Genomic DNA, 16,059 nt, shown 5'->3' with positions numbered 1-16,059 from the left:
AGAGGGCTGGGCCCGCTGCCCGCTCTCTGCATTAACCTCTAATACCTCTCTGTCCAACTCGCTCACAACCCGTTTGTGTCACTCACACGTTCACAAACGCCGCACCCACATGCAAACGTACTGCCTTCCTAAAGTATACAAACACCTAAGTACATGTGTTACTCGTTGTTTGCTCCGATACTGAAGAGGAAGATGGGTTTCTCCACAACTTTCCCAACACTTCAAACACAAAGAAGGAGGAGGACTGTGTGTGTGTGTTTAGATGCTTATCTGTGTCAGCTCTCTTCCAGCAGAGGAATATGAAAATGTGAGGCACATGATCCTGGCACACGGAGGTCCCCCCATAGTGTGGGAAGGTCAAAGCACAAGTACACTTCACATAAATCCATAAACTGCGACTTCCTTCAAAAGCACAGCGTGTTTTATCATCAAACTCCCGCTTTTAAAGACGGAGGACGAAGCCACCGTGAAAACAAATACTGTAACTCTGCCTTTTTTGCCTCTTCCATTCCCATGAATTCTGTACAGTTCTCACACAAACTAGTCCAAACACAACTCTCCTTTGAAAGCTTAAACTCTGCTGAAACACCTGCACGGCCGATTGCTGACATCCTCCGAATACTCAAACAAACACACACATCCTTCGAAACTGTGTCAATACACTTTGTCACACGGTGAGACGACTTTCAGGTGCCGGCGTTGAGATGGACAGGTCTCATCTCGCTAATCGCCGCGCTCTGTAAACAGCCGCAGCTTTACGTCAGCACACACTGGAGGAGGGTAGGTCAATACGCCTTAAAGCCAGTGTCAAGTCAGTGGCTGCACGTCGGTAAATAAGTGAGTAAACTTTTTTAATATGGCAGGTTTCGAAATATAAAAGGTCAATAAGTCTAACTAACAAGCTGTTATCTCAATCCAGGTGTGTCTTATCAGATTTGCAAACGTATGAAAGAAAAATGGTAGATTTGTCAACACAAACTCAAAATCTCATTACACATGTGCAGTTAAAAAAAAACATATTTTAGCGTTACTGTTTTAGCAGACACAGAATTCACATTTGCAAATTCCTCTACACATTTGCAGATTCTTTTACACATTTACACGCGAATTGAGATGCAGTTACACAACTCTCCATGACACAACTCTTTTTCTCGAGCTTTCCACCACGTGTTCTCCTGGATGGAACGTTGGTCACAGGTCGCTTTACGTCGAGGGGCAACTGTTTGTGTTCAAAACATGATCTGCAGCTCCACGTAAGAGGAGGAAACTCCATTACATGATGACAACGGAAAACAAACCCCATCTGCTGAGGAAGAGATGTGGTTGAAAGCGCAGGAAAAAGGTTGTAAATGGTAAAATGTTCTGCTTCTAAACTCTAAAAAAAGCTGCACTACAACTTCTTATGGAACATTTAACAATTGACTGACAGAAACTGAACATTAAAACCTTAATATAGGAGGATTTATGCACTGAACTACAACTAATACTAGAAACTGTGGATGTTTACTTGAATGTAACACCTGCATGGCTAAATTTCTGGAAGCCTGATAACATTTCAAAATATTTCACTTCACTGACTGTAGCATTCCTGATGTAGAAACACCTGACACCACTGTTGCAACTGTCCACTGATGTGCTCAACAACAACAACGCACACAGACACACACTCACATGAACACAGACACACACACCTGGTGTTTTTCCACCACAGACAGGAAGGTGGTGGAGTACTTTCCATCACTTTCTAGGAATTGCGAATACCAAAACCCGCCCAGGGGACGGAGGATTATGTTCTGACATTACTCTGACCGCACTGTACTGAAAAAAAAGAAGAAGAAGTACTAGTTGATTCAGTTGTTTTGTTTTCTCTCGTTAAAAAAGGCAGTTTAAGTTCAACTGGTGGAACAAGTGACAAACATCTGGAGACAGATGGGGCCATTTTTAAATACCTTCTCATGCTTCAAGACATTTTTTTAAATGAGCCAACTGGCCACGATTCCTGTAAGAGAGAGTTGAGGGTGGCCTCTGTTTTTCTGATCTTTACACAACCAAAAAAACACAAGAGCAAATGTGTGAGGAGTAGATAAGAAGGTCCATCAACTACATGTGGTTAACTAGATGCAACCAAGCGCATTTATGAACTCATGGAGTAAAACTTAGCTGAATTAGCAAATAAAATAAAGTAGTTACACTTGTTTCAGTAAAGATCTACAGGTGGTGGCATGGAAAGAAAAAACCATAACCACTGACGACTGCTTATTATCCATATGAGAACAGAGGAGCTTGATAGGCGTTGCAACAGTCCAGTAACAGAGAGGGTGAACAGCCAGTTGTGTTTGGATATTTGCCTAAGAAAGTTTTTATGACTTGAGTCTTAATGTTACAGCTTCTACGTGGGTGGGTGTATATCATAACAAAAACAGAACGAGCTGTCAGAGTCATAATTACTCACTCAACTTAAAAAAAAAAAAAAGAACAGTTTGAACTCTAGATTGAAATAAAAGAAAAATAGTTCACCCTCGTGAGTAAAGGATTGAGGCCTGTTGCCAAGAAAAGCAGAAGTTTTTTGGGGGGAAATATTTGTTCTCTTGCCAAGTCTTAGATGAGACTATCAATATTAAATATCACCCTAATATCTTGTTTGTTCAATCTGCACAACCTCCGACGTTCTGGGTAAATACCTGCAGTCCTGTTGCATACCTCTGCTCGGAGCCAGGCTAGCTGTCTCCCTGTTTCCAGTCTTAGTGCTACGCTAAGCTGACCGTGGAAAAACGGAAAAAAGAAGACAAAAAACTTTAGTTTTGTTAAAGAAGGTGGGGCATTAAAAAAGGCTCACTGGAGAATACTGGGGAATTCAGTGTGCTTGTGCTGCGCTGCGTTCCCTCTGCAGACTTCATGGGAACGAACCAAAACCTGACACACACACACACAAAAAAAAAAAGAAAAGAAAAAGAGGGAAATAAAAGTGATATCTGCGGAGAGAAGTGTTTCACGTTGAACGCAAAAACAAATATTTGAACAGATGGTGAAATTTTTTATGTTGCTTCTCTCGCTGCGCTGAGGTTCCACGGGCTTCGTAAGCACAGCACAGAACGCCTCATTCGGATTTCAGCCCCCTTTGATAACTTGCTAAAATACACAGCTGAGGAGAAAGAGATACAGGAAAGGCAGAGACAGACGGAGGGAGGGAGGGAGGGAGGGAGGGAGAGAGGAGAGGAAGTGAGATAGAGAGGAAGATTTGGGATAACAGCCGTTTGGTATGTACACAACCGCTGTGAAAGGAAATAAACACGTCCATACTTTGGGACACACACACACAAAGTAAAAGCACATCATTCCCGTTTCCACATTTCCACTCCGCATCTACACACTGTATGTCGGTGTTTACGTTTGTTTATCTGTGTATCTACGTCACTGTGTGTGTTTTCTGGACGTTTTAACGGTTTCCAGCGGCAACACCCAGCTAGTCAACACGCGGTCAGCAGACCGACCCCCCCACCCCTCCCTCCCTCCCTTACCCTCTCCAAACACCAACAGCCTCATCACACACTGGCTCGGAGTCAAGCAAATAAACTGCAGTGCAGCGCGCCGGGGAGGCTGCAGCGGACATCACAGAGCCCGAGTCGGGACGGAGCGCAACTTCTTTTTTTTTCATAAACATTAAAATAACCCAGCACATGGGACGCATTATCTGTCTGGACCCGTGTGTGTGTTCACGTGGTTGTCGGATGATGTCAAGGGTGTTTGTTTGGGGGGGACGTACGCCGTGTAGCTGCTGTGACACCGACGCCAAACGTCTGGAAGCTACAAAAAAAACTTTAAAAAAGCAAAGTTTGTCTGCCCACGTGTTGTTTCGTGACAAATAATGAAGTTGAGAGTTGAGAAAAAAACTTCAGGAAATAACTTTCAAGTTTAAATGTTAAGCCAATATGGACGAGACGTCTTTCAAGTGCTTGGGAACATGAAGTCGATTTCTTGAAGTCTATATTGAATTAAAGCAATAAGACTCTATAATATGATCGGATGGACCCTGTGAGAAAACTTTACTTCCTCCACTCGGGAGGTTTTGTTTTTCGCCCCTTTCCATTTATTTGTCAGCAGGATTACGTAAAAAATTACTGAACGGATTTCCACGAAACAGGATGAGAGACATGGGCCAAGATAGAAGCTTATTACATTTTGGCGTCGAAAGGAAATGTTTTCACTTTCTTTCATGTCGAGAGATGGGTTGTTTTTCTACAGATTCACCAGGAAATAATACATGGATCTCGATGGAAAAAAAAAAACAGGCATATTTAGGGGACTGATATCTATGAGTAAGTGTAATTTCACTGCAGCCTGGGTGGATTTAAGAGGAGTTCGGGGTCTTGGCGGAGGTACACGCTCCAACTGCCTTTCTAGTTTTTAATTAAATAATTCAATCCGAGTCAATCTGACAAAAAATCCTTCAGAACTCTGTTTTCAGTCTATTTTGGATTTAATTTCTACAAACTTCAGTAAATGAGGTTATGAAGGGGCAGACGGACGGTAGCAGGGTGTCATACTTTACTTGAAGAAACTTAATTTTGAATTAATAATGCTAAAGGCCATTATGTGTGGAGTTTGCACGTCCTCCCTGTGCCTGCATGAGTTTTCTCTGGGTGCTCCAGCTTCACAATAAGTGAAATATAGTAAATAAGATTCCTCTTCATCGCACCACGACTCGTTTCTGGCTGTTTTATTCAGCGAACACCATATAAAAGGCAACACAGGCTGCTGCATCTGCACATGAGCTGCAATCACATGCTCTGAGTTTCATGATCTAGTCTGTTTTGGCTTATTTTTCAGATAATTCAATTAGTTTCAAATTGTTTATTTATTTTAAGATTTCGAAGAAGTTTCTTAAACACAATGAAACTCCAAATTTAGAGATAAACAGTCTTCAGCTTGACAAGTGACAATGTTAACTTATAACCGATGTATTTTGTGGTTATTTTTCTTAATAAATACTTATTATCGATTCATTTGCTGCCATATTAGCTGCAGCTTTGCAAAGAAGGATTTATGAGACTGGAGGGAGGCCAAGTGACTTCCTGAGGCAGCAGCAGGAGGTGGTTATTATTCACTATGTATTGAGCCTTTCAATGAATGCCTCTCATGCACTTACTACATAAGATTTAATGGCAGAGGACACACACACACACACACACACACACACACACACACACACACACACACACAGTCACAAGAGGTTTACACGACTTCTTTCAGGTAAAGTCACAAAAGGCAATCCCAGTTCATAACAATGTGGAGCCACACTTACTCCCTGAAGGGTTTCCTTCCCGTGTGTGTGCTGTTTAATGTTTTGAGGCCTGTGTTGAATGAAGCGGGTGGACATGGAGGAGCTGAATGGGTGGGTGGGTGGGGGGGGAGGAGGGAGGGTATAGTGTGAGGAATGTGACACCAAGAGCCAAGAGGGACGATGAGGGACACTTACTGGAATCCCTTAATATCCTGTTGGGATGTGTTTTGAGTCAGATTTATCACTAAAGGGAGTCCGCTCACCTTCCATCAACCCAGACTTCATTCATATCAATTCCCTGAATCACACCTGGGGTGGGGGTCTGGATGTTTCACAAGCTAAACCAACAGCTAATGATGATGAGCGTCTCACTTTCTCGTTCATTTATGTCAAACACAAAGAAATACTGTGAAAAACTGTGTCATGTTTTCTTAGAAAACACAATTTTCTATTTGTTTATGTATGTGTACAAGGGCCTCGATGGTCTGTTAAGATGTGTTACAGGGCTGTTTAAGAAGGCAGCAGAGCGATCCGCCTGCGTTCACGCTGGGCTGCGGATGTGAGCAGAATACTGAGGGACTGGAACGACGAGCCGGATGCTCTGAGGAATGCCGAGGCCTTGCCAAGCTAACGCCACGGCTCTGAAGAGCAAAGACTAAAGATTCAATGCGGCCTGTCTGGCTGACAGACCCCAGAGAACACAACTGCACCTGCAACATGTTGTTTATTTCTTTGTCTGCTTTATTCCCTGTGTTATAAAGCCATTATAAAGAGACTGAGTTCCCAATACAAATAATGAGATGTTAAGACACAAAGACTCATCAAAATGCATCTATTTCAATCTGTAAAGAGAGAAAACGTTTGGAGTAATGAGGTGTCAATCTTAATCTGATCCCCATTCAGCAGGAATAACTGAGTAAATGGTTTCTGTGCGTCTCTTATTGCAACAGCTGAGGTCCCAGCTCACAGTGCACATCCCGATTTCATGCAGCAGTTTAAATTAAAAAACTGATTTACAAACTTACCTCGGCTGCCGTTGTCCTCATCCTGAAAGAAAAGAAGAGTGGTTTAATTTTCATAACACTTAGAGGGAATATAAACTGAAAGACTGTGTGACATGATGATATAAATACAAAAATAGATCATTTTTCTTACCCCATCCCCCAAAACTAAAGACTCACTCATTTACCCGAAGCAGTAAAACAAAGCCACACTGATCATTTCAGGCCAAAGTGCTGGCTCATGCTTTTCTATTTTGTTTAACTGGAATTGGAAATATATTTTGCCAGTTTATAGTTTTCAGGCCAAGTCACTGTCAAGACGAGAGATTCAGTAACAATCACAAAACTAAATTGAAGTAATTATAACAAAGACTGACAAAGAATAATGTCTGTAGCCATAAAAAGAGTAAAAGTCATCATAAAAAACCAATAATCATGGAAAATACTTGTGTGTTATTCTTGTATTAATACTCTATAACACTGTTTTGAAATATTATATGACATTTAAAGGCCTACATAATTTATCACCTCCACCAAGAAGGTTAGGTTTTTGTTTTTGCATGTTTGTTTGTCTGTTTGTTAGCAGGATTACCCACAAAATACAAAATGGGAAATCATGAAATGTCTTAGAGGGCTGGAGCCCGATCTTTAACATACTGAGACTGGATGTGAGCCTTGGCAGAGGTATGCCGTCTCAATTTGATGTAATAAAACAATAATTAACAGATTAATTGATAAAATAATTAGTTGAAGCCCTACAGGGGATGGATGAGAGAAGAAAGTGTTAATTAATCATTAAACACGGCTCCCTAATTGGAAAGGTTTTTGATAAAGGACCCATGACGGTCCAGAGCAACTCCTGTGGCAGTTCATCCAGAAAAGCCACTTCATGTTTGTGGTGTGTATTTTTTCTCCATTTCCTCAACACATAAATCTTTAACTTCTCTCAGATCCACACACTCCTGCTTTAATCCACCTCCCCCAGTGACACATGTGTTGGCCATGGATGCTTTAAGATTCGCCGCTCTCCCAAGGCTTTCCTTAAGACGGTCAGAACCTCTGCAAGCTAACGCTAATATCCTCAAACTGTGATTAGGACAGAGCTCCGATCCAAGAGCCTAAAAGTAATTACAGTGATGCATAAACATGGATGAGGATTTTGTTTTTTCATCCTTACCATGAGGCTTGAGGTTACATAATGGGAGAAACGGTTAGAGTTCACAATGAGCGATCGACTGACCTGATGGATTGAGATTTAAGGTTTTAGTGCAAATATTTCCCGGAATCAAATCTTAAAAGAATACAAAAAAGACTCTTGGAATAAAGTCTGATGGAATCTGCACGCTTGTTTAAGTTAAGGAATTCATATGTGAATGATATTTTATGAATCAAATTAATGATTTATGCTACATTCTGCTTCTTGCCGGATTTTCACAGATGAGTTAACTCCCTTATTTTATTTATTCTATGAATCTTAGACCATATGCAATGTCAGCTCAATGCAAATCCGGTTTTAGTGAGAAAATAGAAGCAAACACTGCACCAGACTGGACTTAAAAATGGCCGGAACAAAACTGTGACACCCATGAACGCCTGTGAGAGAAACTGTCCGTCTCTCTGTGGTTACACAAACGTCTCAAAGTCCTAAACTTTTGTGCTGCAGTTTCTCTTTCAACATGTAGAAGCGACGCCAAAGGCTATAAACTTAACGTACTATGCTAACTTTGTAGGAAATCCCTTTGTGCAAACATGAGAGGTTGTCAAAATACACTTCAGAGAAAAGTAAACCCAACTTATCCTGAATTATCACTTAGGAAAACTAATACGAGGGAGGCCGTGATAAGCTTCCAGAGAGCGGACTTGAAACACCGGCGCATTTTCCCATTAAAGAAGCCCTGTCGTATTTACCCAAAGCCCTTTAGTCTGTATTAAGTCTATGCCCATTAGGAGCCGGAAGTGCTGTAACATCAGGATTAATACCAAAGGGCAGATTGGTACTGATGTTATCCAGAGGACAGTTGGCTGAGTTCCCAGGTGGGATGATACAAATCAGAAATAGGCTCTGCTAAAAAACTGGCACGACACGAGCGTATTGACAGTTAAATAAAAACACTGTAGTCCTATTACGTCTGGTGTCAGTGATGGTCAGACACAACAGCAGCAGCAAACTGGAAATAGATTGAAATTGAAATGTTATTCGAAAGAGATTTGAAGAGATTAAATATTCAAGAGATTAAATACTGATGTTATAAGTGTGTTATAATAAACATCTTTATGATATTTGTATCTACAGTTAAAGTGACAAAATAATGGCTGCAAATGAGGTGAGCTCAAACGCACCAGACGCCTGTAGCAGCGAAACGAGCGTAAAGTGTGTGATGAAATGTTTGTTGTCGAATTTTCTGACTAACTCTAGTAAAAATGTACGCAAAGCAACTGAATCTATTTCACATCTGAAGCTGCTCACAGCTTGAGAAAATTACCCGACTGGTGGATTGGAGTGAAACAGCTTCAAGAATCTCAGAAAAACAAAAACAGACACTAAAAAGCCACTTGAAGCCAAATATTGCATCTTTACTTTTTACTACACAACAGAACATGCATTGATTTATTTCTTCCTGGCAAACAACTCGCACACAAGAAAAGCACCGAATAGGATGTTGTTGGTCTGTGGCCGTGTTCAAACAGCAGCTGAGAGTCATCATTTTGACGGTTTCTCCTCTTTATGTGACACAAATCTGCTGTTTTTCTAAATCACTACAGACACTACTTGTGTCTTGGTTTAATGAGTACGATCTGGAACAGAGACCAGTAGATATAATGTTCAGGCCCTCGCCAGCGACGCCGGAGTTAGAACAGAGGACAAAAAGCAGTAATGAAAGCAAATTAACCCGAGTGACAGGTATTTGGAGAGAAGCCTTGGTTCAGTCAAAGCACAAATTAAAATTTTGAAATAGGTAAGGAACTGAACAGCTTTTTCCCACGGTTCGTCTACCTAAGTGTTGAAATGCGTTACATCCTTGAATATATTTGCAGAGATTTTTTGATGATATGATGAATTTGTTTGTTTCGTTTTGAGGTCTTGGTGTCGTCAGATGAGTGAGAGTCAGTGTGCTGTCACCTTCAGGGAGTTGTGGACGGCAGACTCCGGTGGGTAGACGATGAAGTGCCGCAGCGTGAAGCCGAATCCCTGGGAGGTTCGACGCAGGTTGAGCGTCTTTGGGCCCGGCCAGGAGAAAGGCTCCTCCTCCGGCCCGGGAGAAGTGGTGGCCGACACCTCACTCGGGTCGTGCCCATCCTTCTGCTTGGCCTGAATGGAGGAAAAAACAAACATAGTGTTAATACAAAGTGTCCAGAACCTACACTGTGATTTAAAACTGGAAAGACAGCAATTTTTAAAAGTCCCACATTTTCAACATTATTCGCTTTCTTCTTGAGAGCCAAACGATGCCATTCTTTTGTTTGTTGTTTAAATACATGAGCTGTCAGCGAAGGCTTTTCTCTTAAATCATCATCACCCCCCCCTAAAATTGTATCTGTGGATCCCTTGAGAGTGTGACCTCCGGGCTGGGAAACTCTGCTTTAGATGTCTCACTGCTCTGCAACAAAGAAATCAAACGTGGCTATAAAAATAATGACCCACTGATCGTAAATCTGCTATTTCCACTTGTTCACCGTTGAGAAGAAACTCTCAGCTACATGACAGCACAATCCCTCCATTGACTTCACCCCTGGTGATTGTCAAGCCGAGTGGTTAACGAAAACAAAGAAAAGTGTGTTTTCACAGATGTAACAGCCCGTGACTAAGCCTATATCTTATTAATCATCTTGATTTAAACATACCAGAAATCCCCTGTCGGTGATTCTTCACAGTCGCCAGATAAAAGACAACAACAGCAGGATGGTTGTGAATGGTGAATAACAGGGAGACATTTAGTGGTCAAGGTTTGTGCTTTCGGGAAACAGATGAGCAAGTGTTCAAAGATAGGTTGTACGGTGTTTAAGGAATATTGTGAAATGTAATTGATAAGATATTGTTGCCTATAATCTGCAAAACAGTGTTTTTGTGTAGGTAGGAAATGTTTGACCTGCAGTCCATTTGCTGTCTATCATAACAAACACTTTAGCTGTGTCCCAATTAAGGGACTGCATCTTTCTGGGGACTTTGAAACCTCAATAGACCTTCATATACCTTCTATCCCTTCATACACCTTCATATACACTCCATAGACCTTCGTATACCAACTATCCCTTTCTTTCGTAGACGTTCGTAAACCTTAATGCCATATAAGTGTTTCATGTACCAAATAACTCCTCTGCAGCTTTGATCTGTCCAAACATTAAATGAATCAACAGCTTCAGGCGAATACGATTTGTCATCAACTGAGGCTCAGCCCACGATGAGTCTGAATGTACTTGTGAATTTTGTCTGTAAACACAGAAGAGGAAACACATCACTCATCACAACTGGTGCTACTACGTGACAACTGTTATAACGTTGGTGACAGAGGCCACGAATGAAGTCAAATATTTAGCTCCTGCTTTGTGGCTCTCAATGCAGGGATTAAATCTGTAGCGATACAAGTCACATGTGTGCTGCCCTGGGCGCCACACCACCGTCCATATGGCTTTAGTTACTGTACATTCGGAGCTTTACGGGGCTATTTGGTGCGTTTGCATGATGACAGACTTATCTTCTACATTCCTACATTCCTATTGTGACGAACACAGGATAAAAACAACACGTAAATGCTGGCGGCTCTCGGCTTGCGTGACATTGCATTAACGCCTACATAACCCAGCTCGTGCCCCACGTCAGCTGTAAAACAGGGATTTCAAATGTTCTACAACAGAAAGCTGAAAAAATGTTTACACTGGCTAAAGTGGAAACTGGTGCAAAGCTGAAGATGATGAAGTGAGAATATGAAGTTAGACAAACACATATATACAACACAGAGTTTCTGCTTTAGCCGTGTGCAGTCCTGTTGCATCACTCCAGTAATTTAAAACAATAAGCTAACTGCAGCTAATTTGCCACTTCCTGCACGTGCTTCACAATAAATGCATTTTTTAAGGTGAGTGCAGTAATACGCTTTTAGTATGAAACCTGAAAATATTTGCAGCGGCTTTCAGAGTTTGCCAACGTTAGCTAGGATTTCTTTCCGCACAGCTGTCGGACAGTAGTCTCTGCTTGTAGTGTTTGATGCCTTTCTAACGGTTGTAAACCTCAGATTTATCACACCTTTGAACACATAACAGGAAGTATTAGGTAATTCTTTATCAGATAACTGAGAAAGCCTCCCCGATGTCTACTGCTGAGAGCGTCCGGAGCAGTGAGACGTCACATCCATCATCAAAGTAATGACGGAGCTGAACCACTGCACCGCAGGGCGTGCGTTAGCGGTTATTGCTCACACTACTATCGTGACTCTTGGCTGTGTGCGGGCCTGCCAAGAGCTCCAGCCTCAACCCAGATCTCTCCGCGGGCTCTTCTCCTACCAAAATACATCTCAGCTTATGGATCCAAAACAAAGACATTCTCCCCTCCGCCGCCCCTCCGGCTTCTCCTTCCACACCTCTCCTCTGCCTGTCTGGGAGCAGCAGATGTAGAGAGGCCTCCAGAGAGAGGGATGGGTGTGGGCTTAATGGTATGACTGGTGAAATCACCACCAATACCCAAGTGGTGCAGAGCTGGAAGTAAACCTGAGTCCATAATGTAACAGAGAGAGGAAGAGGAGGGAAAGAAAGGAAAGGAGCTGACACGGGCCAACTCAGCTGTTTGTTTTGATTTCATGCTTAAAATTTAATGTTGTATTACGCAATAGCTAAGCCATCTGACTGGAATGCCCCGTGACTGAGGCACAAACACACACACACAGACACAGACACACACACACACACACACACACACACACACACACACACACACACACACACACACACACACACACACACACACACACTTTCCATCTCTCTCTATATATAACATATTAAATTATACAGCAAGAAAAGCAACAGCGCAGCAAAATGCGAAGGGAAACTACAGCTTCACAGTGCTGCCATAAGTTCCCACAATTCCTCAGTAAAAGAGTCATATTCAGGGAACAATACTGTAAATCTGATCCAAACAAGCTCACACGATTACCTGATTAATACCATTTAATTATGCATGCAATCTGTTCATCAAAACAGTCACCAGCGAGGGGTTTTTGATCTGTGCGCTGCCATATGGTGCCTCAGCCTGCAGGATGGTGCATTTGCATGGCCTCTTCTGTTTCTTTATGTATATGAGTGAATTTGAATGTCATTACTTTTTCCAAATGTTTATTTTTTTATTTTTTTAATCTGTGAGTCACCCCCTGGTCGTCTGACCTCATGGATCTGCCACTTTCACTCCCTCCCTTTCTCGCCTTTTCTTTCCAAACATCTCTCCCTCTTTGACCACATTAGTCACCCTCCTTGTTCAATATATAATAAGGAAAATGTGCCTCTACTTCCCCCACTTTGCTCCTCCACTGAACAATGACTTCATTCCAGCAAGCCTCAGTGTGTATTAAAAAGAAGTTGGGGCTGTTGGGGATATTTTAGAAGAAACTGTGAAAACGAAGCTGCTGCATACACACAGCTGTAAAATAAACACGATCCTCCTCTGACAACACACAGCAAAGAGGCACTGTGAATACACCATAGGGACCAATAACAATAAACGAAACCTAAAACCCTCACGCACACTCATATTACGAAAGATATTGGTCAGTGAAACAGGACTGCTCTGCTGCTGTAGCACAGGATGACGCACGCTAAATTCCTCAGATGGCACAACAAAGTGTAGCTGCCCCTCACCTCTCAAACGCTTCCTATGTAAACCTATATGCCTCTGCCATACACTGATAGCCCTTAAACCCATATTTCATATGAGTTACAGTATTCTTGAATGCTTCCAAACCGTAACACGACTTGCCTCTGACGTTCCCTAAAATTAAAGGATGCTCATCCACCACTCATCACGTAAACTGTCCTTACCCGGGATCGGACACAGTTCTTCCTGGAGGCTTCTCGCAGCCGAGCCCAGGACACGCTGCGGTTGGGACTGGTGAGACCCAGCTCCACCTCACCCCAGTAGGCTCTGGCCAAAAGCTGGAACCAAAGACAGTATGGCTCCGATAGGCAGCCGTCCACCCCGGCCAGCCGAGCCCACGGACAACCCCCTGATGAAGGGGAGGAAGAGAGAGAGCAGCACCCTACAGCATTCACGTCCACATCCCGCAGGTCAGAGTTATCCTTCAGCGGAACTGGCTTACAGCCTGGAGGTAGCCCGTTCCTCTGGGCCAGCATGGCATAGCCAAGTCCGAGGTGGTTGAGACCAGATGGCAGAATGGATGAAAGCTATCCTCAAAAATGCTCTTTAACTTCCTCTTTCCCTCTGTACCGTCTACTCCAAGTTTTTGGCTGAGTTCATTTTGTTTCCTCTCTCATCCTCAGCCCGTCCCTGACTGCCTGTGCTGGTCTCAGTTCGGAGAAACAGGGCTGTTCCTCTGGGCGTCCCACAGACACATGATGTTTCCACTCAGCCGAGAGGAGAGCAGCTGAATGCAGTGCGGAGAGCAGCAGTCCGACTGACTGACGCACCCACCCACTCTCCACACAAACCTCTCTGTGAAGTATGCACACACACACACACACACCAGGCGGCCTGAAGTGAATTCTCTTCCTTGCCTGTCTCCTTCATCGCTCTCTCTTAACTCACCTCTTCCACTGCCAACCTCTAACAGACACTCAAACGTCGAGGTTGATCAATAAATCATGAGAATGCATGAGCGGAGAAGACAAGACGCACACAACAAGTCAGAGAGTTATGTTTTTAGAGTCGGAATAAAGCGGCACCACAGAGCTGCTGTCTGCAGGGAGACAGGAATAACACAGGATTGTTTTCACAATGAGTGGAAGAAGTCAAGTGGGGCTACGGCAGATAAGGAGGCATGTGTGTTCTGTGAAATCTATAAGGAACAAAAATGTACAGCCACCAAACCCACCCACCTCTGCATGCCTGCAGCTCATCTGGCAACTACAAAGAACTAATAAGTGTGTGGTGCACATGGCGGCGAGAGAGACGAGCAGAGGGTGCAAAAACCCACAGTAGCTCCAGTATATTATATATTTATTTATAGAGACGATGCATATAAACATTGTTACATAAGGATGAGCAAAACAACAGATCCACTGTGTACAGGACGTCTAGTTAAACTGACTCCTCAAACTATCTTCAGCTAAACTTTGAATCAAACCTTTACACAGAACTTTGACTGTGGAATCTGTCCCCCAGTGTTTACATGGAGAGCACAGATCACTAAAGGAAAAGGATCAATTAAAATGACCCAACACCGCTTCCAGTTTACATGTGGTCATGTGAGTATTGACGCACTTTAAAAATAAACTGTGAGCCAGTTGTTGAACATATCTAGTTGGGCCATTGTGGGTGAAGCTGTAAATGGTTAACAGACAGTGCTTGATTCTGTTAAGGTCAGTCAATTTAACACCTAAACGTTAATAAACCGTTATTAAACTTCAACCTGACATGAAATGATTGAAAACACTATTTGCCAAAACTAATCCCCGACTGCATCCAGAGTTCAACTGGATGCAGTCACCTAGTCTCCCTCCCCACTTGTTGTATTACATAAGAGGCTAAAGCCGAGTCCACAAGGGAACACCTCCTCAATGCTACAAGGTAAACAAACTCCACAGAGGCTTGGCAACCGCCTTTATTTTAAGGAGCAGTGAGATGTTTGGGAGCGGGATGGACTCGGCCCTGATGATACCTTTTAGTAAATCTCTCGGGGAGAGCGCACGGCCAAAACATCAATTTAATATTTAATCACATTTTCATCTCAGGGCTCTCTGGAGCATTTGTGCCGCTCCAATGGTAACATCAGGACTCTGTGCTGGCGGAGGGCCTGATACTAAATCTCAAATAATAATCTAAACATGTTCATTTTGAAATGCAGCACCTCTATGACCCTGTTTGGACCTGGCATTAAAATGTGTCTCGAATGGTTCTCCGATGACTACTTGTGATCGGATCTCACTTTCCTGCTCTATATGCAAATCAACACAAACGTCATCCGTGTTCACAAAGACCAAATTGTGTTGTTTTTACCCAGTCTCAGTTTCTAGATGTCTCCAATGACGATGTTTGTGTGTGTGTCGGTGCAGCTGAGAGAGATGAAAAGAGAAAGCCGGGTGAGGAGGGGCTGAATGAATGAATGTGTGCAGCTATGAATTTGACCGATTTAAGAAAAGTATCCGGCATTATGTTGTGATCAGTGCATAAAAAAACCTTTAAACTGTAACTGCTGACTTGTCTATGTTGCCCAGGACACATTTGCATTCACACAGCAAGAAGAATGTGGCCACATGCATCGCAGACCACCTCCAAATGTGGTCCGAGTTTGTCCCATAATCTTAAATTGACTGGTCCACTTCCAGTAACAGCTAATGCAAATCCGCCAGGAGCAGGTGTGGTTTGCAAAATCGTGAAAATGTACACACAGGTCTATTTTGAATCTGAGGAATATTTGCCTTCCGACACAGCAGCGACCATGAAAACAACATCAGGAATCCAGTCGTGGAATGTTCCCTCTCAGCCGGTTGCTTATGAGCATCTTGTTACCACATTCACTCCACTCCAATATAGCATGTGGTGTTCTGTATGGAAAAGACGGCAGAAATAGATGTCGACAAACACGTCCAGTGGAGACATGTGACCTGTAGAAGCCA

The 16,059-nt window shown here is 42.9% G+C and overlaps 1 protein-coding gene across 1 annotated transcript in view; it reads right to left on the bottom strand.

Moving 5' to 3' along the window:
• Nucleotides 1–13,935, bottom strand: part of LOC118098317 (rho GTPase-activating protein 21) — a 37,217-nt gene extending 23,282 nt beyond the window's left edge. Inside the window, 3 exon segments of the mRNA XM_035141989.2 lie at nt 6,307–6,328; nt 9,404–9,592; nt 13,306–13,935. Of these exon segments, the coding sequence (XP_034997880.2) occupies nt 6,307–6,328; nt 9,404–9,592; nt 13,306–13,617 (523 nt within the window). The 5' untranslated portion in view covers nt 13,618–13,935.
• Nucleotides 13,936–16,059: the final 2,124 nt, after the last annotated feature.

This window comes from Hippoglossus stenolepis, chromosome 19 (assembly GCF_022539355.2).
Source record: "Hippoglossus stenolepis isolate QCI-W04-F060 chromosome 19, HSTE1.2, whole genome shotgun sequence".
NCBI lineage: Eukaryota > Metazoa > Chordata > Actinopteri > Pleuronectiformes > Pleuronectidae > Hippoglossus > Hippoglossus stenolepis.
This window is presented reverse-complemented; position numbering and strand designations above follow the sequence as displayed.